This window comes from Eretmochelys imbricata, chromosome 22, assembly GCF_965152235.1.
Source record: "Eretmochelys imbricata isolate rEreImb1 chromosome 22, rEreImb1.hap1, whole genome shotgun sequence".
Taxonomy (NCBI): Eukaryota; Metazoa; Chordata; order Testudines; family Cheloniidae; genus Eretmochelys; species Eretmochelys imbricata.
Window position 1 is genome coordinate 11,886,464 of NC_135593.1, and position 26,700 is coordinate 11,913,163.

The following is a 26,700-nucleotide window of genomic DNA, read 5'->3' on the forward strand; positions in this document are numbered from 1 at the left end:
GTTTTTTTTTCCTCTACAGCATGTGGCTGTGCATGTCTCACAGTGCACCTACCCTGCTAAACATGGATGCACATGTGTACACAGGTCATGTTGTCCATTCTCCTGGTAATTCAGAACTATTCTCTACAGCATATTCTCAGTGGCTGTATCTGGATACATAATAAAACACACACACACACACACACACACACACACACAGAGTCACCCTCAATCACAAGCTCCAAAGGGAACAAGTGGTCCCAACAACACCACTTTTTGTTACTGGCATGTTGATGCCTCCTCAGCACGGCTGCAGGTCTAATGCATCGTCATACTTTCTCATCTCCTCCTCCTTCCACCGCCTCCCCAAAAAACTTTTAAAAATGTTTAGCTGCAAAAGCTCTTTGGGGATAGGACTGTCCTTTCTGTCACCTGTCTTTACAATGCCTATCATAATGGAGTCCTGACCAGACATGCCAACCCCGTGGAAAAAACACAGAAATTGGGCTTGTTTTTGGCTTAATTGGCTTGTGAGTTGCTTGTTGATTAGTTTTTGGATTGTAGTTTGCTACTTGTTTGGTTTGTAGCTTGTTGCTTCTTTTTTTTTTTTTTTTATTGGCTCCCAGCAGGCAGGGACAAGGGGCAAGCAGGGGAGAGAGTCAGGGGTGCACAGCGGCCCCACCACAGTCCCAGTCTCACACCGGGGGATCTAGTCACACAGAGTGTGGGGGTTCTTAGGGATTGGCTTGTTTTGACCTTGTTTTGAAATGGGATTAGCTTGATTTTTGGCTTATTGTGAAAGTCGGGGTGCTTATTTACCACATGAAAGTTGGCAACTATGGTTCTCACCCTTGACTGCGGCTTAGTATAGATAATGAAAACAACACAGAGCAACCACGGTACACTCAAACACACAAGCAGCAGGTACACACGCCCTGAACGAAAACAGGAAGGAGCCCCAGCAAACTGTGATCCAGAATTCCAACCCAGCCTGGCTTTTGAATTTCCAAAAGGAGTTGTGTTAACATTTTGGCTTCATTTTTGAAGCAACTGGGAGTGGTGGCAGATGAGTTAAGACCACACAATAGAGGCAACTGGAAACAGCAAGTGGTGAACATCCCCCAACGAAGCCCACTCTTAGGGTATTCTACACTACAGAGGCACAGGTGCAGGCATAGATACGTCTTATCCTGACAGAAGAGGCACTCCTGTCACGGTAGATAATGCACTTCTCTGAGAGTGGTAGCTAGTTCAACAGAACAATCCTTCAATTGACCTAGCCGCATCTACACCGGGGGTTAGGTCGACCTAATTACAGTGTTCAGAGTGCGACATTTTTCATAGTTCTGAGTGACGTAGGTAGGTTGATCTAAGTTTTAGGTGTAGACTGGGCCTCATGAAATCAGAAGCTCAGTTTTGCAGATATAAGAGGATCAGAGAAACTTCTGGGAAGGATCCAGAGCTTCCTTCTGACCTCACCCCAGTGATGTCAATGGAGATACTCCTGATTTACCCCACCAAGATATCAGAATCAGGCTCCCCGTCATCCGGTTGCTTAACTAAATTGAACCTCCAAATGCTCTAAGGGTCATTCATCGCTAAGAGAGGAGTAGGGTAAATTTTCAAAGTATTCAGCTCAATTTTAGCCATTTAGCCCATGCTGACTTTAACAGGAGTTACAAACAACACCCAAAATGCCCCATCCCCTGTCCCTCCCCAGCTCCTTCGCCAGTCTCAAATGTCATATGCTCTATGCATTCCATGCAAGCACAGTTGGCTGTACAGACAAAATGCACATGTCCATTCTTAGATACACACACAGCCTTTATGGCCTGCTCTCTCAGGGATACACGACTGTAATCCAGCTGCTGCAAATGAATTATTCCTGTCCCAGTTCCACTCTTAGCAATCAGTAGGAGTCCAGTGCTAATGATAAAGGGCTAATTGTTAGAGCATCCACAGAAGCAAAGCCAAAAGGCTTAGAGAGGCCGGCCATATCAGTCTCCTAGGATCTCTGTGCGCATGTGTGCACTTAGACCATAATGCTGTACATTGGCCCTGCCACTTTAAGTATGGCACTGCTTATCCAGTCAGTCACAGCTACAGGGGAGCCTGCACAACCCTGGGCGGAGCAAAAAGGACAGTGAAGTAGCAGGCGGCACGAAACAAAATCTAGTAGCAAGAGAATTGGTCAGAGGGAAAGCTACAAACAATCAAAAGATTTCAAGGAGAGAGAAAGAGGGGAAACTATGCCTAGGGAAAGTGCAGTGTGGGTAAAGGAATACAGGGAACAGACGTAACATAAGGGATAGGGACTGCAAGGAGTACTGGGAAAAGATGCCTAAACTGCTGACTCTCTCTAAACTCTCGAGTCAGTGTTCCGCAGTCCTGGAGTCTCTGCTGTCAGAGGAGGTTATCTGCAAGCCCAGCATCCCCAAAGTAGGATCCACCTCTATTTCCCCAGGGAAATTTCATGAGGGGCTGACTCTGGGCTTCGGCAGCCAGGAAATCATGTGAGGCTGTATTTGCGTAGAGAGTGAGGATGCATCACATGCCTACTGCATCATGGGAGCTGTAGTTGTTCTGTACGGCATGCTGGGTGGATGTCAAGCCATTCATTTCTGCACTAACTGAGTGTGGTGCTTGAAAAGGCATGTGTTACATCTGAGGGTCTCGAGAGAAGGGGTGGGAAACAAGACTTTCTCTCTTAAAAGTTGGGGTGATGGAGGGTCCTCGCAGAGGATAAAGCATGTCCTGCAACAGGAAGGCGGCAGGATATTTTCCTACGGATGCTGGAGAGAGCAAGGGGTCCTTTCTGAAAGAAGGAAAAAGCTCTTATTGGAGAAAGCAGAAAGGGTGGAATTGGAAACTTTTTATTTTTTTTTAAATTTATACCACTCAGATTTGAAACAGACTGATGACTATTTTCACACACAGTTTCACAGAATTTTCAATTTTTTGTTGGTTTTTAATTAGAAATTTGGGAAGGTTTGAATTTTGAAGCTACCTTTTGCTCTGGAGGGGCGCGTTTTCTTTCAGAAATGAGTTCATTCACATTGCAAAAGGAGCCCGGGTTCAAGAGAAATCTTCTTGAAACATAGTGGATTTTTCAGTGAAATAAGTCAATTTTTTTAGTTTGTAAATAAATGGAGCCCCCACCCCCGCCACTCAATTTAAATTTTCACTGTAAATATTTTGCACACCTTTAGGTGTAAAGAATGTGATGTTTCAGGATTTATTTCCTCTTGGGGACTAGACAAAGCAGTCACTAATGTAATAGATCAGCTCTACTTTATGGTAGGCCAGAATTTTCCAGTGTCTAGTGATTTTGAATGCCCAAACTTGACACGCTATAAAGGGGCGTGATTTTCAGGTAGTGGTCAGTGCCCAGCCTCAGATAATCCTTTAAAGTGTGCCAGGTTGGACACTCAAGCGTTGAAACCCTGAGAATCACTAGCCCCTTTCAAAGCTTTCACCTTAGTGCATAAAACAGACAGTAAAGTGATTAAACCAGTCTTTATACAGAGCCTGCATTCCATCTATGGGCTTGAAAAGGTTTCTGATACTGCACTAAGGGAAATTGCACCAAAGCAGCTTTCATAGGAATTGCCAGACTGGATCAGATACAAGGTTCACCTAGCCTATTCTCCTGCCCCTGACAGAGGTCAATACCAGATATTCCCTAGAGAAAAACCCTGCAGTATGCAGATATGAGGTAATCTTCCCTCGGGATTAGCTCTCATCCCTATCCCTAAGCATTAGAGATCAATTTAAGTCTTTTTAGGGCTGCAGAAGTAGGTGTCCTATGAGAGTAAGAGGAGTTAATACAAAGAGACAGAAATAAACGGAAAGGGCTACAGGAAAGAAAGTCCTGGAACATGTACAAAGACTTAAATTAGGGGAGTTGTTGTAGCCGTGTCAGTGCAAGGATATGAGAGAGACAAGGAAGATGAAGTAATATCTGGTTACTTTCTCCAGACCTGAGGAAAAACTCTGAAGCTTGTCACTTCCATCAACATAAGTTGGTCCAATAAAAGATATTATCTCACCTACCTTGTCTCTCTCAAGTTAAGGGAGACTTTTGGGATATTTGCTAGCTAAGCCTTTTTTAAAGGAATGCCAAAAGATATTCTCTGGAGCGCTAGTTCAATTCTGGGAACCATGGTGGATATTTAGTTGAAACTGAGAAGGATGGCTGATTTTTACAGAGACATAGAAACAATTAGAATCAAAGTGGGAGGGTAAAGAAAAAAGGAGTGGTGATTTTTATAGGTATAAAAAGAGGCAAGAGTCTGAGGGTAGTGGAAATGGGGAGTCTATAACGGGCACTGCAGAGACAGTTTGAGGTGAGAAGAGGTTAAGAGGTGCAGAATGAGTTTGGTTTGGGACAGGATAATTTGGAGGCAGGAGGGATGTGTTTGAAGGAGAGTCACAAGGTGAATGACTGGAAAGGAATTAAAAGAAAGGAACAAAAGAAAGCCCACTGACCCATCACTTCAAAGCCTGAAGGGAGAGAAGAGCAGGGGATGGATGGGTTAAATCTCAGGACACAGGTTGGATTGGTCCTGAACCCAGTTTCCCAGTTTTGGGAGGGGGGGACTGCTGTCCATGGGTGCACAAGTCCATTAGCTCATTATCACAAAAACTTTTCTCAGCAGCTCCAGCCTGGGTCATCTCAATGCTGAATACCCAGGCTAACACGGGACAGATCTTCCAGCCGGATAAGGAGGACAGTGACGGAACAGTGAGGTAAGAGACACGCTGCCCCCTGCATCCTCCATGTGTTATAGCAGGCAGCAAACAAGGAATGTAACATTCAAAGTATTTTCACTTCTCAGGAACTTCACTGTCCTGTTCACCAGCCAAGGATGCAGGTAGGCAGGACCTTTGGGATAAATGCCTCAGATTCTGAGGGGACCCACATGAAGCAACAAGCAGCAGGTGGCAATGCAGCACATGGCTGATGACTGTCTGTTGAGGTGGCGCGCCTACCTCCCTTGACAGAAGTCGAAGAACTCAAGGGCCCTTGAATAAAGCCCATGAGGAAGGAGGAGGGGGCCTGGAAGGAAGGTTCACTCCAGGACAGAGAGAGGATGCCTGAAACTTTGGAGGATCCAAGCCCCCTGCCGAATCCCTCAGTCCATCCCATGGGGAGCACATTTCAACATTGTAAATAAAAGAAAAGGAAGGAGGGTAACGAGCCTGCTGCAATGCGAACTACTATGGGTTGCGGGGGAGAGTGTGAACAGTGCAGCAAGGTCCAGGGAGGGGTTAGGGCCAACGTGCAAAAGGCAGCAGGAGAAGAGTCTAGCAAGAGCCAGCCAGGTAGAAAGGGAAGGAGATTGGTTAGTATTGATTACAATGGCTGACCTTGTTATGGAGCATGGTGTGACACATGCTGCCATCTTATCACTGGAACACTCGCAAATACTCTGCAACAGGCCAGGAAACAAGTGCAAAGGAAGGAGGTGGAGGAGGAAGAATACACAGCTCACAACGAGCACTTACACAAGCACAGTCACCTGCATGGGTAGGGAGGTCTGTCCGTGCTCCAATATGCTCCCCAGAAACCTTCACAGAATCACAGCAACTGTCTCCCAGCAGTCAGGGAGAGATGCTGCCAAATCCACAAGGAGATGGAAATCCTGGCGCGGTTACACAAATGCAGCACTTTTGGGGCGGAAGCAGCACAGAGATGTGGCCTCAGATCCCGCCATGGACAGATGCAATTCCACAACTATGATGGTTCTGGGTTGTTTTGTTTTTTAGGCACGGGTGTTTTGGCCCCAGAGGGAAAGAGACGTGATTAGGCAGATGAAAGGACGATGATGGGGAAATTTACAAAGGGTTTGTGCTATGTGCAAAGAGCCACTGATCTCTCTTCTCTGTTCTCAGATTTCTTCTCGAGGGAGAACCAATTTTCAAGGCACAGCTGCCTTCGGGTCTCTGCCGAACTTGCTGCTGCTGCCACCACAAGATAAGATGCAAAACCTGGAGAGATTAGAGAAGAATTTTGGACCAGAACCAAAAGGATCTGAGGTTAATAATAATCAGAATCAAATTCTCATAACTGAGATTAACCAACATTAGTATTTCTTTCAAGCTAACCTCTTCCCCAGAGTGAAGCTGTCGAATCTAAACTGCTTTTTCCACTTGTGTCCAGAGCCTGCAACGAAGGGCCAACTTGAACCTTGGCAGTGCTGATAGCAATGGGCTTTTTCATGGCCGAAAGCAAGGATGCTAGGACACTCAGAGGAAAGCCCCAGTTAGGTTTGTAGAGGGAGAGCCAGAGGGAAAACTGACCCAGTACTGCTGATGCATCAGAGGGGATTCTTTCTGCTTCTTCCTCCTCCTGCCTGGGATTCTAATCCCCCAAGTAAGAGAGGCAGCTCAGTGCAAACTCGAGTCAGCGAGGTGCATCCTGCACACTTTCTCTTTGCCTTCTGCTTGCTGACTCATTCACAAGAACTGCTCTCCCCTTCCCTCCACGCAGCCAATCAGAACATGTCTGGCTCTCATCCCTATGGACACGTGGGCTGGCCTAATCACTTCCAGTAACCCCCAAAGCGAGACTAGAAGGTTAGGACCTCACGTGACGAGAAGCAGTGCCAAGGAAAGAGGAAATCTGATGCCAGGATTTTTCCCTAGGAAAAGTCAAAAGCTCTTGGAATGTCCCTCTGTACCATGATCTCCTTGCTGCCCTCACGGGCACTGGGAAAGGGTTAATGTCATTGATGTTGAAGAACATGCTCTTCACGGATTTTGACAATGGACGCGTAGACGCTTCAGGAGAACAGCTAGCAAGAGGAGGCTTTATATTTAAAGGTACAGCAGTGAACAAATTTGGCTTAAAAAAGAAACATGAAATCTCACTGGAAACTTGAAATACCCTGCAATGGGATACTTCTTCCAGTCGGGGTCCTAAGAGGCCCCCTCAAAGACAGGTTTGGCAGGGACACTAAGTAGTATCAAAGCCCATCACCTTCATTTTTTCCCATGTCTTCTGCAGTTTAGAATCAGATAGGGAGGAGGGTTAAGTGGCTTAAGGCTCAACCTTTTCCTTTCTGAGCTCCCCCGCGCCCCCAATATGCTATAATAGCTCCAGGGCCCAGTAGGGGTGGCTTAGGGCTCTGGGCTTCAGCCACAGCAGGGGGCTGTGGATCCGCAGTTGAGAACTGCTGGCTTAAGAAATAGAATACAGCTGGCATGGGTTCTCTGGGAGGGCGGGGGGGGAATACTTCTGTGCCCTGTTTGGTGATGTGTATTTTTTTCCAGGTTGGAGAAAGTTCATACAATATTTTTCAGTTATTATTTTCCATTTGTTTCTGAACCTCTTTTTGCTCTTCCTGCTGGGCCTGGAAGATGAAGTGCCTCCAGGCTCTTGTCACAACCTGGCCCAGTACTGCACTGTACAGACATCAGTTTGTTAGAAGTGGACCCTATTGCTGGGTCTGGGTAGAGTCGAGTCACTGTGTCTAGCTCTGGGACTCAAAAAAACACACTTCCTGGCTCAGACCTTTCATCTAAGCCCTTCCTTGGAACATATAGCTCCGCAGTCCAACTGCCATAGTCCCCAAAACCAGTGCCTCAGACCTCTCAAGACCCCTAGTTGCTAACACACTTTCCCTCAGAGCTCCTCCTAGCTGGGCACTCTGGCTTAATCCCTGTTGGGAAAATGTGGCAGGAAAGGAAGGAACATGTTTCTTAACCACAGACCCCTTACTCTTAAAAAATCCTGGAAAGTTACAGATCTCTGGAGAAAAACAGAAGTCCTAACACGCCCCTCCCCATACCTGATCTCCCCCATCTAAGAGTAAAAGGTCTGTCAGTATTCAGGCTGGCCAGAGTCCCTCCTGCCCTCCCTCTCTCCTCCATGATCTGCTTATATGTGGCAATGATCAACCCCTCTCCTTTTCAGAGCAGCAGCCCCTCTTAAATACAGTCTCTTTCCTTTTGCTATGTGTCCAGGGTGCAAAGTTGCCACTCCACCAGCCATGCCAATGACCCTGTGTAGGAAATCCATTGTTCCATGGGGTTGGGCCAGCAGCTAAGAGACCATCAAAACTGATATTTCCAGATTGCTCTGTGATGATCCTTCAACAAGGTGTCAAGCACCTTTCCTGAGCAAGGGAGATATCTAGAATGCAATTCAGTAAAGTTAGCTATGTGTTCAGCACATAATACAAAATGAAGATTACAATACAAAATTGAGGTCATAATTTGATACAGACATATCCCACTCTGTCATACCTCTCCTCTGGAACTTCCATCATGACTGAATGCAGGAAGTAGTAGCAGTCTCATGAGGAAAGGTTGCTCTTACAAGATTTCCACCCCCAGAAGTTTGGATCAGCATCCAAATTTTTGCACTGCTCTTCTGCACAAAATCCCAGCTCCAAATGTGTTGGAGCTCTGCAAAGACTAAGGTCTTTTCCTTTTGAGCTACAAATAAATACTTGTCACTGCCCTTTCACCTTCAATATTGTGTGAGAGACTTATCCTGAATACCTAGTTATTCCCTGGTAGGGACACCAATTACAAAGGATATAGATACACAGATTTCCCCAGTGCTCTGCATCTTTATCTCTTGTATGTGGTGTATCTTTGCCTAAGCCCAGCTTTGCAAACATTTATACGCTTTGGTAACACACAGCACACAGAGCATGTAAGAGGCACTGGCAAGCATTTGTATGTTGCCCATAAAATTGGGAAACACTGATTTTGCAGGAGCACTGCACACATAAGAAGGGGACAAGCTGTGCACAGAGCTGCCAGTGGTCTGAAAACGCTGAGGTTTCTACTAGCGGCGGGTGAATTTGAAATGTCGGGAGGTTTTGTTTGGAAAAGAACCCCAAAACTTTGTGTTCTCCTCTTCTTCCTCTACACAAGTAGAATGGAAACACAGGGAGAATGATCCTTTGTTTATGAGGGTCTCACACATTTGAGCCATGTTCTGATTGCCATGAACACACAGGGCATGCATGTACAGGTGCTGGGGGGAGAAAATACAGCATTTTGCCAAACTTCCTTTTATCTCAAAAAAGTGCAATTTGGGTTTGCTCTCAGGTTTGGGTGGGGTGGAGGGGACTTTACACTTCCCGAGCTACCTGCTCTACTTCCATTCTCCTTAATGGCCCATATCCCCTTAACATAGTTCCATGTGCCTCCCAAATACCCCACCTATGGATCCCAAGGCAGGTAGCCTGCTTGGGACAGGTCGCCTGCTTGGGACAGGTCAGCTTGGATTCACCCCTAAGGGAGATGAGCGTGCTGTAAACAAGGGGCTCTGAAGGGATCCATAAGGACAACAGCACCTTCCAGCCAGATGGAGAAAGCTATTCCCAGAAGCTCCTCCCTATTCCCTCCTGCCCCACCACGTGCTGAAGTCCCAGGGGAAGCTGGAGCAGCAATATTGTCAGCAGCACTAGCTGGGACCCTCGGCTCAGGCAGAGGGAACACATTCTGATGAGCCATGCAGAGCCCACTCAGGGAATGAGCTTCGCAGGCACTCAGCTATCAGCCAAGGCTTTGAACAGCAAAGCAGGCTCTGATCAACCAATTCTGTACTGGGGTCCAAATGTTGCTGTAATTTGAGGTGGGGACAGAACCAGAAAGTGACTATGCACAAGTGGGCCTTTAGTATCTGCTTCCTGCCATCTGCCAGTCCTATCTGCTGATTTTACTGACATCATGGATCATTTTAATCCTTTTAGCCCTTCAGAGCTTGTACCTACCTAGCTATCCCAGAAGCATCGGAGAATCAATATAGCTATGCAATTTTACTCTGCCTCATCTCCAGCCTTGTCGGCTAAGTTCTGATTGCAGAAGTTTTATTGCTGGTGACTAGGCAGAAATGGCCCAGCTTCATTTTCACCTCCCAGGAGGAGTTTGCAGCGTTGGCAGCTTAGAGTGGGAACTTTTTGACTTTTTAAAACTGGGGGTGTTTGCTTCAGAACTCACAAAGAGGTTAAGGGCCAGGTTCTTGGATGGGACCATCTTTGTGTTTCGTGTTTTTACAATTAGACCAGGGTGAGCGCTGTTATTAATCCTCTTTGTGTTAGCAATAGGCTGGGTGAGGAAGCAGGCAACAAAAGACATTGTGGATAGCGTAAAATGGGCTAGCGCAGACGAGTTCCACAGCCTTGACTTTGCCAATGACATTGCCTTATTATGCCCTTCCGTCAGAGGCAGAACAGGAAGCAGCAAAACCTGGACTGAAAGTAAATGCAGAGAAAACCAAGATTACAAAGGTGGAAAACTGGACAACGGATGCAAAGGTGCACATGGATGGAAAAGAAATCGAACAGGCAGAAAAGTTATGCTACTTGAGCAGCGTGATGACACTTGATGGTGGCTGTGATAAAGATATTCATATGAGATTAGGAAAACAAACACCACTTTTGGAAGGATGAACCACCTCTGGACAACCAGAGGCCTCCACACCAAACTCAAGATCAGATTATACCATGCAACTGTACTGAGCACGCTGCCGCATGCAGCAGGGACTTGCCCAATGACAATAGCCAACAAAGAGAGATTGGAGGCTGCCCACCACAGATGGTTGAAGAAGACATGACACATTTCATGGAAAGATAAAACTGCAAATGCGAGAGGAAGGGAGCTGAGTGGGCAGGACATGTTAGAAAATATCAAAGGAAAACGGCTGAGGTGGTTGGGATATGTACAATGTATGGAAGATGGGAGACATGCTACGCAAGCATTGAATTGGGTACCTTTTAGGAGGAAGGAGGAGACAGAAAGCAAGGAACACCCAGGAAGAACTGGCAGAAGACAGTGACAAACGTTATTGAATGTGTTGGCATCACCTGGGAAGTAGTACCACAATTAACGAGTGACCATAATCAGTGAACGAAGTGGACTGCCTGATGTGTCAGTGGCACAGAAGGATCTAAGGTATAAGGTAAGGTAAGGTTTGTACAGCGCCTAACACAATGCAGTCCTGGTCCTTGACTAGGACTCCTAGGTACTAACACATACACATCAATAATAATAATGGGCCCTATATTTTGGCAACTGCAAAAAAATGAAGGTCCCAAGTTTGAAAATGCAACTAGTTGTGCCTGCAGCTTAGGACTGCCCCTGATTACAGGTGCAACCAGAAACTTAGATATCAAGTGACCCAACGAGCTGCAATTATTTATGCCGGCAATTTGTCCCCACAAAAGAGAGAAAAAAAAGTGTGTCTTGCTTAAGGCTGGGCTGGAAACGTGACCCTGAATGTAGAACCCCACAATATCATTTTGATAGTGTCACTTTTCTAGCTATAATTATCAAAAAGACCTGTCTCTAAATATGGTCAGCAGGTGGAACTCAATCACACAACTGCCCTTCTGCACATGCAAACAGGCAGACACAGGACTGAGACCATCAGAGCCAGCTTCTCCTACCTGGAAACAAGAAGCATTAAAAGCATCTTGTCGTTTCCCCCACATACACACTGCTGTGTATCAGGGGCTGTGACGCAGCTCAACATGACTTCTGTCAAACTTTCTCCCTGTGCAGTGAGACATGCAAGGAACAGCTGGAGGCTTATCTAACCACACAGGGAGACACTGGTCCAGTGGAAAGGGAACTAGGCTGGGAGTTGGGAGACCTGGGTTCTTGTCCCAGCTTTGCCAATGACCTGCTGTTTAACCTTGGACAAGGCACTTCCCCTTTTCTGTGCCTTGGTTTCCCCACCTATGAAACAGGGATAATGATACTGACTTACCCTTGCCTTTTGAGATTCTCAGATGAAAAGCTCTGAATAAGAGCTAAATATTGTTGTTACTAATTATTACTGTTATGTTCCCAAGGGATTTAACAATAGGCATGCTTCATTTTACAACACAAGCTTGGAACAGTAGCCTATGAAGTCCAACGTCTGGCCCATGCCAGATGCGTTAGAGGAAAAAGCACCCATAATGCATTCTCCTGATTGCCACAGGACTCGAGAATGAATTTTTGAACAGAGCAGTTAGCTGGATATCCTGAAGCATGAACTCTGTCTGCACAACTACAGATCTCAGACATAAAATTATCCGTCCCTCTTAATTTCATGGACAGCATGGGACTTTTCTAAAATTCAGGTCCATCCACCCATATAAGTGGCAACTGTGGAATTCCTCAAGACTGGGGGATATCAGAGCACAAGAAAAGGCTCTACAAAAGAGACCTATCCTGCCATGTCTCCTACCTGCATCTTACCCCCACAGGGCAACAAGAGGGAAAGGGAAGGCTTATCCAGTCCCCCAAATACTTCCCAACCTTGCTGGAAAGAAAACACCCTACCCCAGAGGTGGGCAGCGCGACTGGCTCCGGCATGGTAAGGGGGCGGGGGGTCCCGCGGGGCAGTCAGGGGACAGGAGGCAGTTGGATGGGTCGGGGGCAGTTAGGGAGCAGGGGAGGGTTGGATGGGTCGGAGGTTCTGAGGGGGGCAGTCAGGACAGGGGCAGGGGTGGTTGGATGGGGCAGAGGTTTGGGTGGGGGCGGTCAGGGGACGGGAAACAGAGGGCCTTGGATAGGTGTGGGAGTCCTGGGGGGCCGGTCGGAGGTGTGGATAAGGGTCGGGGCAGTCAGGGGACAGGGAGCAGGGGGGGTATATAGGGGGTGGGGTCCTGGGGGGGCAGTTAGGGGCAGCAGTCCCAGGAAGGGGCAGTCAGGGGACAAGTTGCGGGGGGTTGGATGGGTCAGGGATTCTGAGGGGGGCAGTCAGGGGGCAGGAAGTGGGAGGGGGCAGATGGGGGCACAGACTTCCCTAGCTGGCCCTCCATATAGTTTTGCAACCCCGATGTCGCCCTTGGGCCAAAAAGTTTGCCCACCCCTGCCCTACCCCCTTTCTCAGATCATGGGTCAGCATATCATGGAGGGGAAGAGGAAGGATGACAGAGATGGTGGGATGGCATAACCTTGCTGGGGGCCATCAAATCCCAGAATCTGTGCTGATCTAATGAAAGGGCTATGAAAAAACAGACCCTATTCAGCTGAGAACAGAGTGTTCTAGGAGCTCATGTAATGGAGAGGACAGATCTTTCTCCTCCTGTACTGGATACATCTCCAAAGGGCAGCTGGGGGCTCCCGGAGCTGGGACACCAGGTGCAAAAGGTTCCAAGCTTGGCAGAGAAAGGAGGAATTTATCTTATCCCAGCCGCTTGTCAAACCTACTTTACCCAACAATGCCGTCCACAAGCAGGCAGTGGCATGCGCTATAATTAACAGCCCACCTCTGAGACATTGGAGGGAGAACAATGCTGGCGTAGGAGGAATTGGAAGCAGGTGATCTTTGCGCCCTGACAGGTCTGCCAACAGCAGCAGATGTGCCGGTCCTAGCGAAGCAGTGTAGCTCTCATCAAATCGCTATAGCCCGTTCCTGTAAGTCCCAGCAAAAACTCATACCACAGGCTGTCTGAGCAGCAGTGGGGGTGCAATGAGGGGGGCAACTGGCACTGGTACCAACTGAGGATTATACTCCTTCATTGCTAACAGAGGGGAGTTGCATCCTTCACATTTGGACTTCAGCTATTTGGCACTGTAGCCATAAGGGTCAGCAGGTTTTGGATCTGGATCCGAATCCAAATTTTTCCAAAGTTCAGAGCAGGAGTGGGACTCAGAGCCAGAGGTCTGGCCCCTTCTCATTAACCCCCAAACCCCACCACCTCCAGCACACACACAACCAACCATCCCAGCCCCAGCACAGACAACTCATACATACAAGTCTAATAAATCCTGAGCCATGCAGGGTATGTAAAGGAAAATTAAAGGAAGCTACACAGATAAACTCATGGTCAGCGAGGGGTGGGAACTGGACATTGGTTAATGAGGGATGAACCAGTTCACATAAAATATTAACCAAACCGAATGGCCACTCATAACCTTTGCCAGGTTCATCTGAAGCCCAAACTACCATCCAGAACCCAACCCCAACACCTTTCCCCAAATGCATCTCAAACCTGAATTGCTGCCCTGCACCTTCACCCAAAAGCCATCCCACAATTTTTTCCAGGTTTGAAAAGTTTGGGTTATTTTTTTCCCCTCTCATGATTTTGCGTGTGTGTGGCAGCTTCTGCACTTGCTGGCTCAGGCCAGGACTGGGCAGGGAGCAACGAAGAGGCTGGTTCTCAAAGTCTTTGTCTCCTGAGTGGAAGCAGCACTCTCACCGAAAAGCCTGCTCCTGTGAAACTGCCAACCAAGAGGGGTGGATAGTCAGTGAAGTGGCCAGGCTTGGGGTGCTTATCCAAACCTCCGAAAGGTTTGAAGTTCACCCATTATTCCTGGGGACGTCCCTACTTCCACCTCTTCATTTCCTTTTCACCTTCAAAGGCCCCACAAGAGGATAAAACCATAACCTCCCACAACCCAGCTGGAGAAAGGGTCTCTCCAGAGCCCATCAATGCCAGTTCTCAGTCTGCCAAGGGTCAATCACCAGAGATGGATTTGGGGTGCTCCTTTCCTCCACAGAGGATGAGTGCATGTGTGTTACCAGGCTTCTGCATGCTGTCCGTCCAGAATGCTCAAGACAAGAGCTCAGCAAGTTGCAGCGCTGCAGACGATTCCTTCAGTGTCGGTCCAGGTGGGCTCACAAAGTCCCGCATGCCTGAGTTGAGTGGGTTGGAGATGTGTGGCCCCCATCTGGGCACTCCCTCAGGGGCTTCCTCAAGATGCCCACACCCCTCTTCCCCAGATCCCTTAAAACACACCCCTGGGCAGGCTCAATAAGCCCAGGAACCTTAGCAATACTTCTGACAAAGTCACTCTGAGGTTTGCAACAAACCTCGACTGATAGAAGCTGCACCCAGCTTGGGGCTTTACTGGGACCATTTCAACTCAGACCCATCTCTTGCCAGCACACTGAGCTAGGAGCCGATTCGCCCCGAATTTTACACTGGCATTGGGCAGCAGCAGCTGCCTCTTATTTATCCCACTCCGCCAAAACCACCTCCATTCCTTTTCTCTTACTCTTGAATGTCCTTCTCCTTATTAACGCAGGAGACCCCAGTGCACCAGGCTGCCTCGCTCAGAGTAACACAGCAGCAAGACATCCACCCCGGTCACTGCGTGCAGATGGCAGCATTCCACAATCGCTCGGGCTGCCTGGGCAATGGGAAATAGACTCCCTGAAGCTGTGGGAGTGGCAGTGTGAGACAGTCCCGTCTGTGCCTCCATGCACAGCAGAACGGCGACAGGGACACAGGGTGTTACCACCACCATGCCTCTCGGGGGCAAGGGGAAGTAGGAGCAGGCAAAGGTTGGTGTAAGGTCCATTGGGAGCCTCAGATGGAGGAAATAGGCCTGACCTTCCACTTGCTCCCACCAGTGTAAACCAAGAGCAGCTCCTTGGACCTTAATGGAGTTACACTGGTGTGAGAGAGAGGAGGCTCAGAGGCTGCTACACCAGGTTTGGTGGCACATGGGTACTGCATCGGCCTGGGCAGGTGATTAATCTGCAGTCACGATACGATTTGTGAACAGAATGTTTTACTTCTTGAGCTGTCCTGAGATGAACTGTCCTTCCCTGCCCCCCCCATTTTGGTTCAATCACTTATCCATCACCCTCTAGCTGTTGTCTATTTCTCTCATCTCTCTTTCCCACCCCCTCTGTCCATTCCTCTCCATTCCCCTCGTCTCTTTCTCTCCTCACATCCCCCTCCATGGACTTTTGGATGCTTGGGGAGCAGCACCGATGGCTCTTGTGTGTATGAGCTTAAGGATTGTATTTCCTGCTGGTTCAGCGGCATGGCATTTACACTTCATTTAAGCCTGCTCTCTGCTGTAAGTCCCAGGGGCGCCTCAGGGTCACAATAAAGAACAAGCCTGCAGTTCAAACAGAAGCGAGTGCATGAGTAAGCCTGAACTTGCAGTTCAACAGGGGTGAACAGTTTGGTGTGGTTTGTGCATAACCCCATCTTGATGCACTTGCTTAAAAACCTCAACAGTACTGTGTACTCATCTCACTCAGGCCTCCAGGGCTTCTCCTACTCAGCCCTAGTCAATCTTCGGGCCACTCCTTTAAAAAGGAGCAGCATCTATGGGCTAACATCATCTGGGCATCACAAATCAGCTCCTAGGTGCTCATGTGGCTATCTGAGTAACTCACAGACATCGGTGAACCCATCCTTACAACACGCCTGTGAGGTAGGGAAGGGATTCTCCTCCCCATTTGATAGATGGGAAACAGAGGCACACAGAGATGAAGAGACCTAAACAGGAAATCTTGGCAGAGGTGAGAACTGAAGCCAGGTCTCCTAGGTCCCAGTCCAGCACCTCAAAATTAAACTCCTTCCTAGTTTGCTTTGCTAGCTTTCCCCTTCTAGGACTCTGAATGCACCTGCACAGTGTATTCAGCCACATCTCTCATGCCCAGACACCTGGATGCACAAACATAATACCCACAGACTGCACCCCAGCACAGGACCCACGCTCAGCCTCACCCACACCTGTCAACTTACATGGCTCTGCGGAAGGCGAGTTTTTTCCTCAGGGAAGACACATGCAAGTGACAGACATGCTTCACTGCTGTGCTGCAGGAGACCTTCTCAGGGCACGGGTTCTGAACCATGGTTTGGCCTTGTGGTACACCAGCCAAGTCTGGTGCCTACATCCCATGGAGTGGCATACCAACAGCAGCAGCCGCAGCAGTCCAACACCAGGGCAAAGTCAGCGTCCTGTCTGAAGGAATCCGTGGACTTCAGCCCTGTGTGAATCACAGCTCCGAGTTTGGTCGTCCTGTCGAGTCAGATCACTTACAAGTTAACTCAACTGGTGATATCCTTGGTACCATCTTTGTTGCTAAGTGAAGGCTGGTAATTAAGATATGGCTGGACAGAGCCAAGAGATGAGCCCTACCCAGTCACATATTCCTTTCTGGTATCTTTCCACAGTTGCCCGGTAGTCCAGCGTCCCTCTGCTGGTGCCTGGGATATCCTCACCTCCCAGCGGCTTCCCATGTGTATCAGGGTGGGTGCAGGTCCTCTCTCTCTCTGTCCTAGTTCTGCAGGAATGAGATGGTGCTGTGTGCAGAGCTCTACCTGCGTGTGATGTCAGAGGTGGTATGCTAGGGAGGAGGGACAAGGGTGCTTGATCCTCAGATCCTGGCAGGCTGCACAGGGAAGTTGATTCCAGAGGGGGTACGAACTTGCTTTTTGCTATAGTTAGCAAGAGTGCTGAGTGCAGGATCCCTTAAGACACGTGCTCCGGCAGGCTCAGAAAAATTAAGGCCATACTGGAAGCATGCGCGAACGCTGCCTCCGCCACACAGGTGCAAGCAGGTACACAGCAGCTGGGAGATGCTTTTAAAGGCCTGTTCTTTTGGCATGTGCAGTGAGGAGGGGGGACCTGGGCTGCTTGTATTAAGATTTCCCCCAAAAAGTCACACCAAACTTTTAATGCAGTTTGAAAAACATCACAATCTTCCCCACCACCATCACCACCTTTAATTTCACACAAACTCGTCACCCTCCAGATGCAATAAAGAGGTGCTGACACACTCAAGAGGCATGGCCTGGCAGAAGCGGTGCTGATGCTACATTCACCTGAGTATAACAGAGGCAGGGGTGACTGGCAGGTTGTTCTCTGTAAGTGCCCCTGGGCTCTGGAATGCCCTCTGACCCTGGTCTGAAAGAGCTGGCATCGGCTGTTTGTTTCTTCTGGACTTTCCTGAGAGTTAGGGGATATTGAAGCACTGGTTGGTGCAGTGGGTGGTGGTATTTGTATTCAGAGCTGCTGCTTGGTAGATAAGTGAACAGCACATTTGGTTTTGTCATTGTAAATAATGAGCAGGATACTCAGAGCCTGCAAATGGGGGCTCTTTATTGCTCTTGAAAGAAAATAAATAAGATCCATGAGAAAGATCTGCCTCACCCAATGTGCAGTCCAGGCTGGCAAATTCAAGCTGTTCATAGAGCCTGCCCCAGAAGCTGAGTCTCTGGGTGCTTATCTGGATCCAGCCCAGACTCCAAACCTCTAGAGATTTCCCCTGTAATGCATAACCAGCATAATGCATTATACAAAACTAAAAAAAATGAATGAGACTTTTTGTCAGTCCAATGAGCGTGAACCACTGTTCCCCAACCCAAGAAGAGATTACACCACTACGCCTCTGCCCTGGAGCTTGACGTGATTACAACGGCAAACAACAGAGGTAAAGGCAATTTACCAGCCCTGGATTTAGGTCAATTTAAGATTAGTCTAGTCAGTTAAACAATACATAAAAATTACTTGGAATTAAACATAAACAGCAGCAATCCTGAAGTCACCTTATGAGACACAGGTTACTGGGGATACTGCCACCATTACTTTATAAGGGGGATATGGAGATCTTTAATAACGACTATACCTGGCAGCACCTCCACTTCGCACCCCATCGGAAAGGTAGCACCTCCAGCAGCCCAGTCCAGCACCACACCAAAACTTTGGTTCAGTCCAGGCTCAAAAGGGGACAGCACTGTCTACTGAATCACCAGGACCCTGCTTCTTTCCGTACCTGGAGACCGCCCTGCCCTGACCCTGCTTAGCCTATAAAATCCCAGACCAAGGTGATCTGACTTCATGTTTCCCAGCATCAGACAAAACTCAGATAATATCTAAGCACCTGTCTGCTTTGCTGTCAATTTCCCTGTGATCTAGTAGTATAGTGTTCTCAGCTAGCAAATTATGCCAGGATCAACAGCACCAGAGAGACTAGTAATTGGAGTGAAACATATTGAGGAAAGGGTTAGCGACAACTAGCAGGCACTAGTTCTGAGCCAAACACTCTGTTGGATTATTAATTAGCTCTTTATGGCTGGCTTGCTCTCTCCTGAGTGAGTCAAATCTTCGGGTCCTTACTAAGCTTTGATTCAGTCCTTACACAGCTCATCTGCCATTGAATTAATTACGAAGAATTTGACTTCAACAAGAGTTTGGCTTAGCAGACACTTAGTAAGAAGGATCTCTGATCCTGTGAGAGGAGACAAGTTGGAAGAAGTGCCTCAGGTCATCCTGGAAAGAAGCATTTCCTTCCTCATGTTTTTCATGCCAGCTGTGGCTTAAGGGGCGATGCACTCTCTTCTGCAAGGATAAGAGCAGCTGAGACTAGTAAACACAGAATACAGCCACCCCTTGCAAAGTATTTAACCATCTAAACTTGAATGCAACATCACAAACACGTAATCAGCAACCAGCTCCTAACTAGGAGTATATTCATTCTCCCTTTATCATTGCAGCTCACAGTCAGAAAATTAACCAAGTATAATGGCATCTGACTTTATAAACCTGCTCTCTGTGTTTTTGATTCAGAGTAGCCTATGTGTCTGAGAGGCATTGTGGTTGGGAGAAGGCACTAGGAGGGGGGTGAACTCCATTGTTGAGTGGGACAAAGCCAAGGATTCTTGGTTCTGTTCCCACCTCACTCGTTGACAGGCTGTTTGGCCTTGGGCAAGTCACTTTACCTCTCTGTGTCCCCATCTGTTCAAAGGGGAGAAGCAGAGGGGGCAGTAGGGGTCGCCTGCCTCCCCATTTGCCTTCAGAGCCAGGGTGAGTCTGGAACACTGGCAGAAACTAAAATCAGCTTTTGACTTATAAAGCAAGCAAATCTGACCTAGACGCCATCAAGGGAGAATAAAACTGGAAGCCCATGCTAGTCATTCAGCTTTAGAACTTCATGGAAACTACCACCACATGCTGCAAATATACTGCTAATTTTGAAAGAAAAAAAGGTTAAATTAAAGGCTTTTCTGGGAGTCAGGGGTGCTAGAATTTTTTTTTTTTTTATAGTGCAGGTGTGTGAGAGCCATTGAACCAAACCGTAAACCCATAATGGAAACCACTTCAAGGCAAGCGGTGTGGCAGCACCCCCAGGTCCAGCACTTATGTCATGAGTGAAGATGATTGTCAGGGGTTTAGCAGACATCAATGCAGCTCATATTGGAGAGTGAGACTTCACTAAGAGCCTTTATCATAAGTGTCCCTTCCTAGGGGCTCGTTTCTTTATGCTACCAGACACCAGAAGGATGTTAAAAGCCTTAGATTGTGATACTGTGCTATTCCCGGGAGGAGCGAAAGCCACATTGCCTGATCCCAAAGCTGAACAGTGTGGTAACAGGACCTAGTCAATTTAAGAAGTCAAAGTTCAGGTGTAGTACGGGACTAGAGGCTGTAATAAAACCAGGTTTCTAGACCAGAACAGTATAAGAGGTTGCAGTAACACAGAGCCTGTAGCTCCTGTGTCACAGAAGAAAATGGACTGGGTTCTGATCCAATATGGACTAGGAGATGCAGTAATACTAACTCTTCTTGTTTGGCTGAAATAATAACTAATAAAATAGTAATAATAATAATAATAATAAAAAATAATATGCAAAGATTTTATAGGTATTCATTTTTCAGCCTCTTTTGTGCCAATGCTGCAGTATGAAGCAAAAATAAATCCACCCCAAGAGTCTGAAATTTATTAATTTTGGGCTTCTGGAATTGCAAAGAAATATTTACCCAGCTGCTGGATATCTGCCTTGCATACCTGACAACTGTCCCCAACACAAGAGACAGAGAGGAACAGCTCAATCACAAACTAGGCCTGGTCTACACTTAAAATTAGGTTGATATACATATGGCACTCGAGTGTGAAAAATTCACACCTCTGAGAGCCATCGTTATGCCGACCTAACCCAGTATAGATGTGGCTAGGTTGGCAGAAGAATTTTTCCATCGAGCTAGCTACTGCCGCTTGGGGAGGTGGATTATCTAGTGTGATGGAAAAGCCCCTTCTGTTGCTGTAGGAGTGTCTATATTAGGGCACTACAGTGGCATAACTGTGCCACTGTAGTCCTGTAGTGTATACATGGCCCTAGTCTCAACACTAGCCTTGCAGAGGAATCTGGTACAAATTCAGTTGGGTGTTTATTAAGCAGAAGAAGAAGCTAATGATCAATCAGCAACGGTGTTTTGTTTGGGTAAAGGTTTGGAAGATAAATGTGGGGAAGGTAACTTCATAGTTTTGACTTGCAAAGCACATGGGAAAAACAGTTCCATTTCCAAAAGCAACACCTGTGCCCGTGGGTTTCTTCCCAGTGCTCACAACACCAGTGCTGCTAGGCAAGGGGAAAAGCACCTTACATATTGACTAGAACTATACACATCCAAAAGTGGATAAACCCAAAGACTAGGTGAAGCTGAACCTCAGTGTGTACACCCTGAGTTTACACTGGACCAGTAACAGTCTGGTAATGACACATCATTTATGATTTGTCAGGTAAGGGGGCTTGAGTATAAATGAACATCAGTCACATAAGTAACTGGGAGTGAGGACCTCAGGAGTTCTAATCCTTCCACTGCCACATTGCGTGGCCCTGTGCAAGTCATTTACACTCCTGTGCCTCAGTTTCCCAAAACATAAAATTAGGAAATGGCAATTACCTACTGCAGGGTATTAGAAAGATTAAGTAGCCAATATTTTTACAGCACTTTGGACTCTTGAGGTGCAGTGCCATATTTTTTGAGCCAATTCATTCACCTCACTAGAATGGGACAGAAAGGTTTTGAACATCAACATGGAATCAAGGAGACTGGCAAATGGCTCAGGATGCCTCTTACCTCTTCTTGTGCTCAGTTTTGCTGGATATAGCAGATAAAGATGAGCCTCCAGGTAAAAACAGCCCATCAATCTCTACTGTCCAGCTCTTGCCACACCTCCAGTGATATCCTATTGGATAATTTACCCAAGGAAACCCACTTAAAGGCATTACTTTACACTTATGTGGTCCTCCTCACCCAAGAATCTCACAGTGCTTTACAGAGGATGATAAATATCATCATCCCAATGTTTCACATGGGGAAACTAAGGCACAAATAATGACTTGCCCGAGGTCGCAGCTGGGAACAGAATGCAGGTCTCCTCACTCCTAGCTCTGTGCCCTGTCCTGCAAGCCCCTATGCCTCTTAGGGTATGACTACACTGGAATAAAAGACCTGCAGCATGGCCTGGCTGAGCTGACTCAGGCTCCTGGGTCTCGGGCTGCAGGGCTAAAAATTGCCGTGCAGACGTTTGGACTCAGGCTGGAGCCCAGGCTCTGGGACCCTCCCACCACAAAATCCCAGAGCTTAGGGTCCAGAGCCTGAACAGCCCAGCGGTCCAAGCCCTACAAGCCCGAGTCAGTTGACCATGGCCAGGGGTGTTTAATTGCTGCGTAGATATACCCATTAGGTTTAGGCACTCAACTACACACTTCTCGCAACCTCTTTAAAGCTATGTGAGAGCAATTTGCATTTTAGACAGAAAAGCAACCCATGTAAAACAACGTATAGCAACCACAATACTCAATTCACGATGACAATCCTTGTCAAGCCACACAGAGAAACTAGACCATGACGGACTGTTCGCTTCCTTACACTGACAGGTATCTCCTTCCTCCTTTCACAGACATTCCTCCTACTTAACATCTGATTTTCCAACACATTATTCTCTTTTCCATTATCTCACTCTTGACCCATCAAACATCTTGGTGTTCAGACTCCAGGAGCCACATAAGCAACTGTTCACTGTCAAACACATATACTACCCATAAGGGCACGTCCCATCCATGAACTATCCAAACTCTTCTACCCATTTAGAGTTTTGCTTTCTTTATCTTCTTATATGCTGTGCAATGTTCCAGATATCTCCAGATTCCCTGCTATGCAGCAGCACTCAGTCACATTCATGTATTATCAGTAACTGATCAGATATCAATATTATCAACATTTGCTACGGTAAGAGGATCTGTTCAATATTTTCTGTGACTGTAACATAACCTGCATTTATATAAGTGTTGCTTGCTGCATGTGCCTTGTTATACGTACTGTTACCTGTGTTTGCAAGGCTACCTTCACCTAGTGTGCATCCTGTACTGATGGTGTCACTTGTGTTTACAAACATTATCTACATTTGATGTGTTACTTGATTTCATCTTATTACCTCTGATTGCAGGTTCCTCCTTCTGTGTTTCCACTATAATTAGGTTTTCCAGTTTTAGGTTTAAACTGACAACATCCCAAAGCAAAGTATACACTAACAAATACCCAACATTCACTATATTTGCAATAGTGAGAAGTGTTTGCAGAGAATACAAATGATGCATTCTTGGTGCAAGTTCCTCACTAGGAGTGCAGGGCTTTTGGGGATAGGGGTTGGGGGTGTTACTTGTTAACATCATTCATGAAAACAGTTTTATACCTAAAATATGAGCCATAATTTGCCTGATAATAAACAAACAGCACAAACCAATACCCATGTTCAGGCTGATCAAGATTACCATCATCTCGCCAATTCCCCACTGCTGGACAGGCCTACCTTTCGTCACGCATTCGGGGACTCAGGAATCGGGATGAATCGTCATCATGGCTGCTTTGTTGGCTACTCTGCTGGCTGCTGCAGAAAAAGACAGAAAGACATAAGCAGTTAGAGATCTGGATGGTCCAGCTGCTTCACTCACCTAAAGAAAAAAGGTAAAGAATTAAACTACACAGAGTTAGTACTTGTCTACACAGTGCGTGCACTGATTTCACTGGATTAGTTTGAAAAGTATTTTAGTTAAACGAATGCAGGTCTCATTGTGCGGACACTCACTCTTATCAATATAACAGTGTCCACACAGAGTTGCCGCAGTCTAATTATACTGATCCAAATAACGTCTACAGGTGCACATGTGTATACACCAGGCCTTAGGTTTGCAAGTAAGAGACCAGCATCATATCTTGCTTCGTGCATCATATCTTGCCTTAAGTTGCTAAATCGTGCCTTGGCCTTATGTGACCACGGGATGGGGGTGGGGGGTGAGGGAGGTGTACTAGGACTCCCCCTCTTTGTGCAACCTGCATTACAGCCACCTGGATCATTCCTCCCAACCATGAGGTTTCCCTAGCGGATGCTCCCCTCCCCCAAATGGGTGGGAAGAGCAAAGCCATGCATCCCTCCGCTCAAAAGGTAAGCCGCAAAAGAGTACTGCAAATTACTTCCTGTTGCAGAGCAAATAGGGAACCCCACCAACAGTTATGTGCTCCTCTCGTGTTTCTCATAGGGTGGAACACCTACGCATCACCATTTACTATGGGCTGTGTGCAAACATGATCTAGCCCTGTGAAACCAGCACAGTGCAAAATGTTCCACTCCAGTTGTGGGGCTGTGCTCAGTAAAACAGTGAGAAAATAGACAGTGGAACAAAATTCAATACTCAATAGCGATCCTGGTTTCTTACTAACCTGAGACTTGCTGGAATGTTTGCAAACTCAGGGCCAAGTCACAAGCAAAAACTCCAGAGCTTAGACTCAAGTAATACTGAGATTAAGTCTGTAGGAAATACAGGCTGATGTACAGTGTTGGTGGACTCTGTGTGAAACTGTGTATTTTCAACAACCAGAAAAATCCAGGGGTGTGGCTTCACTTTCTTGGGGTCAAACACCAAAACCTAAAGGGAACCAGGGGTGTGTAACATACTTGAAATGCAAAAGTGTCCCTAATGGACTGAAACCTAAGAGTCTCACATAGTAACCTTTTCCTAGGGATTTAAAAACATTCAATAGCAGCCTTGCAGATGATCTTTGAAGGGGAAGCCATTGGGCTATGTCTGACTGGTTTCGTAGGGCTTAGCATTCAAATCTTGACTTGGATTCCTCATTAAAAATCCTCTAACAAGCACTGTGCATTATTTTTTGCAAATTAAAAACACTCCCAAGAAATGTCATTGGGGCCTAACGGTACAGGTGTACAGCACACTGGTCAATGTAAGGGGAAGGCATTCTCACAACAAATTCTAGATACCAGATGGGGACTTGCTCCAATTCTAAAGGAATTATTCATTCCAAACCTAAGGTCAGAGCCATCTCTGAGCCTGAGAGCCGTGCTAGTTCTCACTGTAGCTCAGTGGTTCCCAAACTTTAACAACCTGTGAACCCCTTTCACTAAAATGTCAAGTCTCGCGAACCCCCTCCTTAAAATGATTATTTCCAGGAATTTTCTCCTTTACCTGAGTATAAATTATAAAAGCAGTGATCTTGGAAATATAAAACACATGCTTATTACACACTATTTATTATTATTATTAATCATTTTTATGTATTTTTATTACATTATGAAAACGGCAACACTCTTCCAAGATCTCACTTTCGTAGCTTGTATCACTTTGAATAAGCCTGTTATAAGGCAAGGCTCCTGTGTTTCATCAAGAAGTATCAGATGTGAAACAGCATGAAGGTATTTAAGAAGCCAACTCAAACACAAGCATTCAAGTCTTGAGCAGTCCGGGCAAAAAACGCATGTTACAACAAATCAAACTTGTTCTTCATAATAATTTTTAAAGCAATACTAGCTGCCTATTTAATTTTAAAAACAGCAAAAAATATCTACCTTCCTTGCCATTTCTGAAAAGGAGTCTTGAAGTTTAAATCTCTTCAGTGTGATAGATATGCTTGCTTTGATTTGCTTAGTTCTTGGAAGTCCAGGGGCTCCGGGCTGCTGGCACCGTGCTGCCTGGGGTCCCTAGAGACAGCTCTCTCCGCCATTAGGGAATTTTTTTCCCTGAGAACCCCTTGTAACATTTCACGAACCCCAGTTTGGGAACCACTGCTGTAGCTCATATAAGGCTCTCCTCTCTCTGCATACTTAGCGCGTCTTTCTCCAATGTTTAAGGGATGCATTCATTCCAACTCAGTGTGCCTTGAACTGCTGTGTTCCCTAATCTACTGCCATTATGTCTAGTTAATACAGTGATTCCCCCTCCCCCTGCCAGTACCCCAGCAGTACTGAAAATGGTCAGGGAGGAAAGTGGCCAGTGGAACTGAATTTCATAGGGAGAGTTACAAACTGAATCCACAAGATGTCACTGTTTGCTTCCAAACTGCCAAAATATTGTGCCAAGCACTACATGAGGTTTGTATTATCCCCCCAAACAGCTGCGACCTACAATCCTGGATTGTGCCTGCTCTGGCCAGCAGCACCAGTGCCCTTCTTCCAAGTTACAAAGCTTCACATTTACGGAGAATTCCTTGTCAGCAATAAGTAAAGGGAAATCAACAGGTGAGAACATATCATGCCACATGCTGCCCAAAGATGTCCAACGGCTTTCATTTGCTTCAAGATCCAGTTCAAAACTGTTGTATTGATACTTAAAACTCTCTATGGAGATGCTGCAGCTATCCTTGTGGACATGGTTTCTCTTTACTCCTTTCTCACCTCCTTTCCATCCCTTCATCTCACCTCTTAGCACAACAACCTTCTCTTCTCCTGCCATCCAGAATTGCCACCTTGACTGTCTCCAACACAGCCAGCCAACCACACACACGCGCACACTCAAACTTTCATTTATCTGAAAAGCCATCAACGTATCTCTCTTCCTCCTACTCAAAGTATATTGTATATTATGTCAAATTCTAAAAATTATATTATTGTAATTAATTACTTCTAGTAGGCTACTACTACTAGGCTATTGGATAAAGTCCTCCCCTTCAAGCAGTTTAAATATTTAAAGAGACACAGCCATCTTAAAAACCACCCTGAAAATATTTTACCAACTCTTATTGCAAATGACACCTACAATTATTAGAGCTGAAAGAGATCAGAAGGAAAATCATCTCTATTTTTCAGTCTGTTTGCTTTGTGCACTTGACACAGCTCTTGACATAGACAGTTCTACTACACTATGTTCCCTCTCTTTGTGTTAGCCTTACACACAACAACAGAGAAAAGAGACAAAACACTTTGTATAGGAGAAAACATGG

General features: G+C 46.5%; 1 protein-coding gene across 2 annotated transcripts in view; it reads right to left on the reverse strand.

Moving 5' to 3' along the window:
- Positions 1-26,700, reverse strand: part of GRAMD1B (GRAM domain containing 1B) — a 143,079-nt gene that overhangs the window by 101,352 nt on the left and 15,027 nt on the right. The window contains exon 2 of one of the 2 annotated variants that reach the window (XM_077839768.1): positions 23,279-23,353. In XM_077839768.1, coding sequence (XP_077695894.1) covers positions 23,279-23,353 — 75 coding nt within the window. Of the gene's footprint in view, positions 1-23,278; positions 23,357-26,700 lie in introns of both variants that reach the window. The other variant, XM_077839767.1, reaches the window with a different exon arrangement.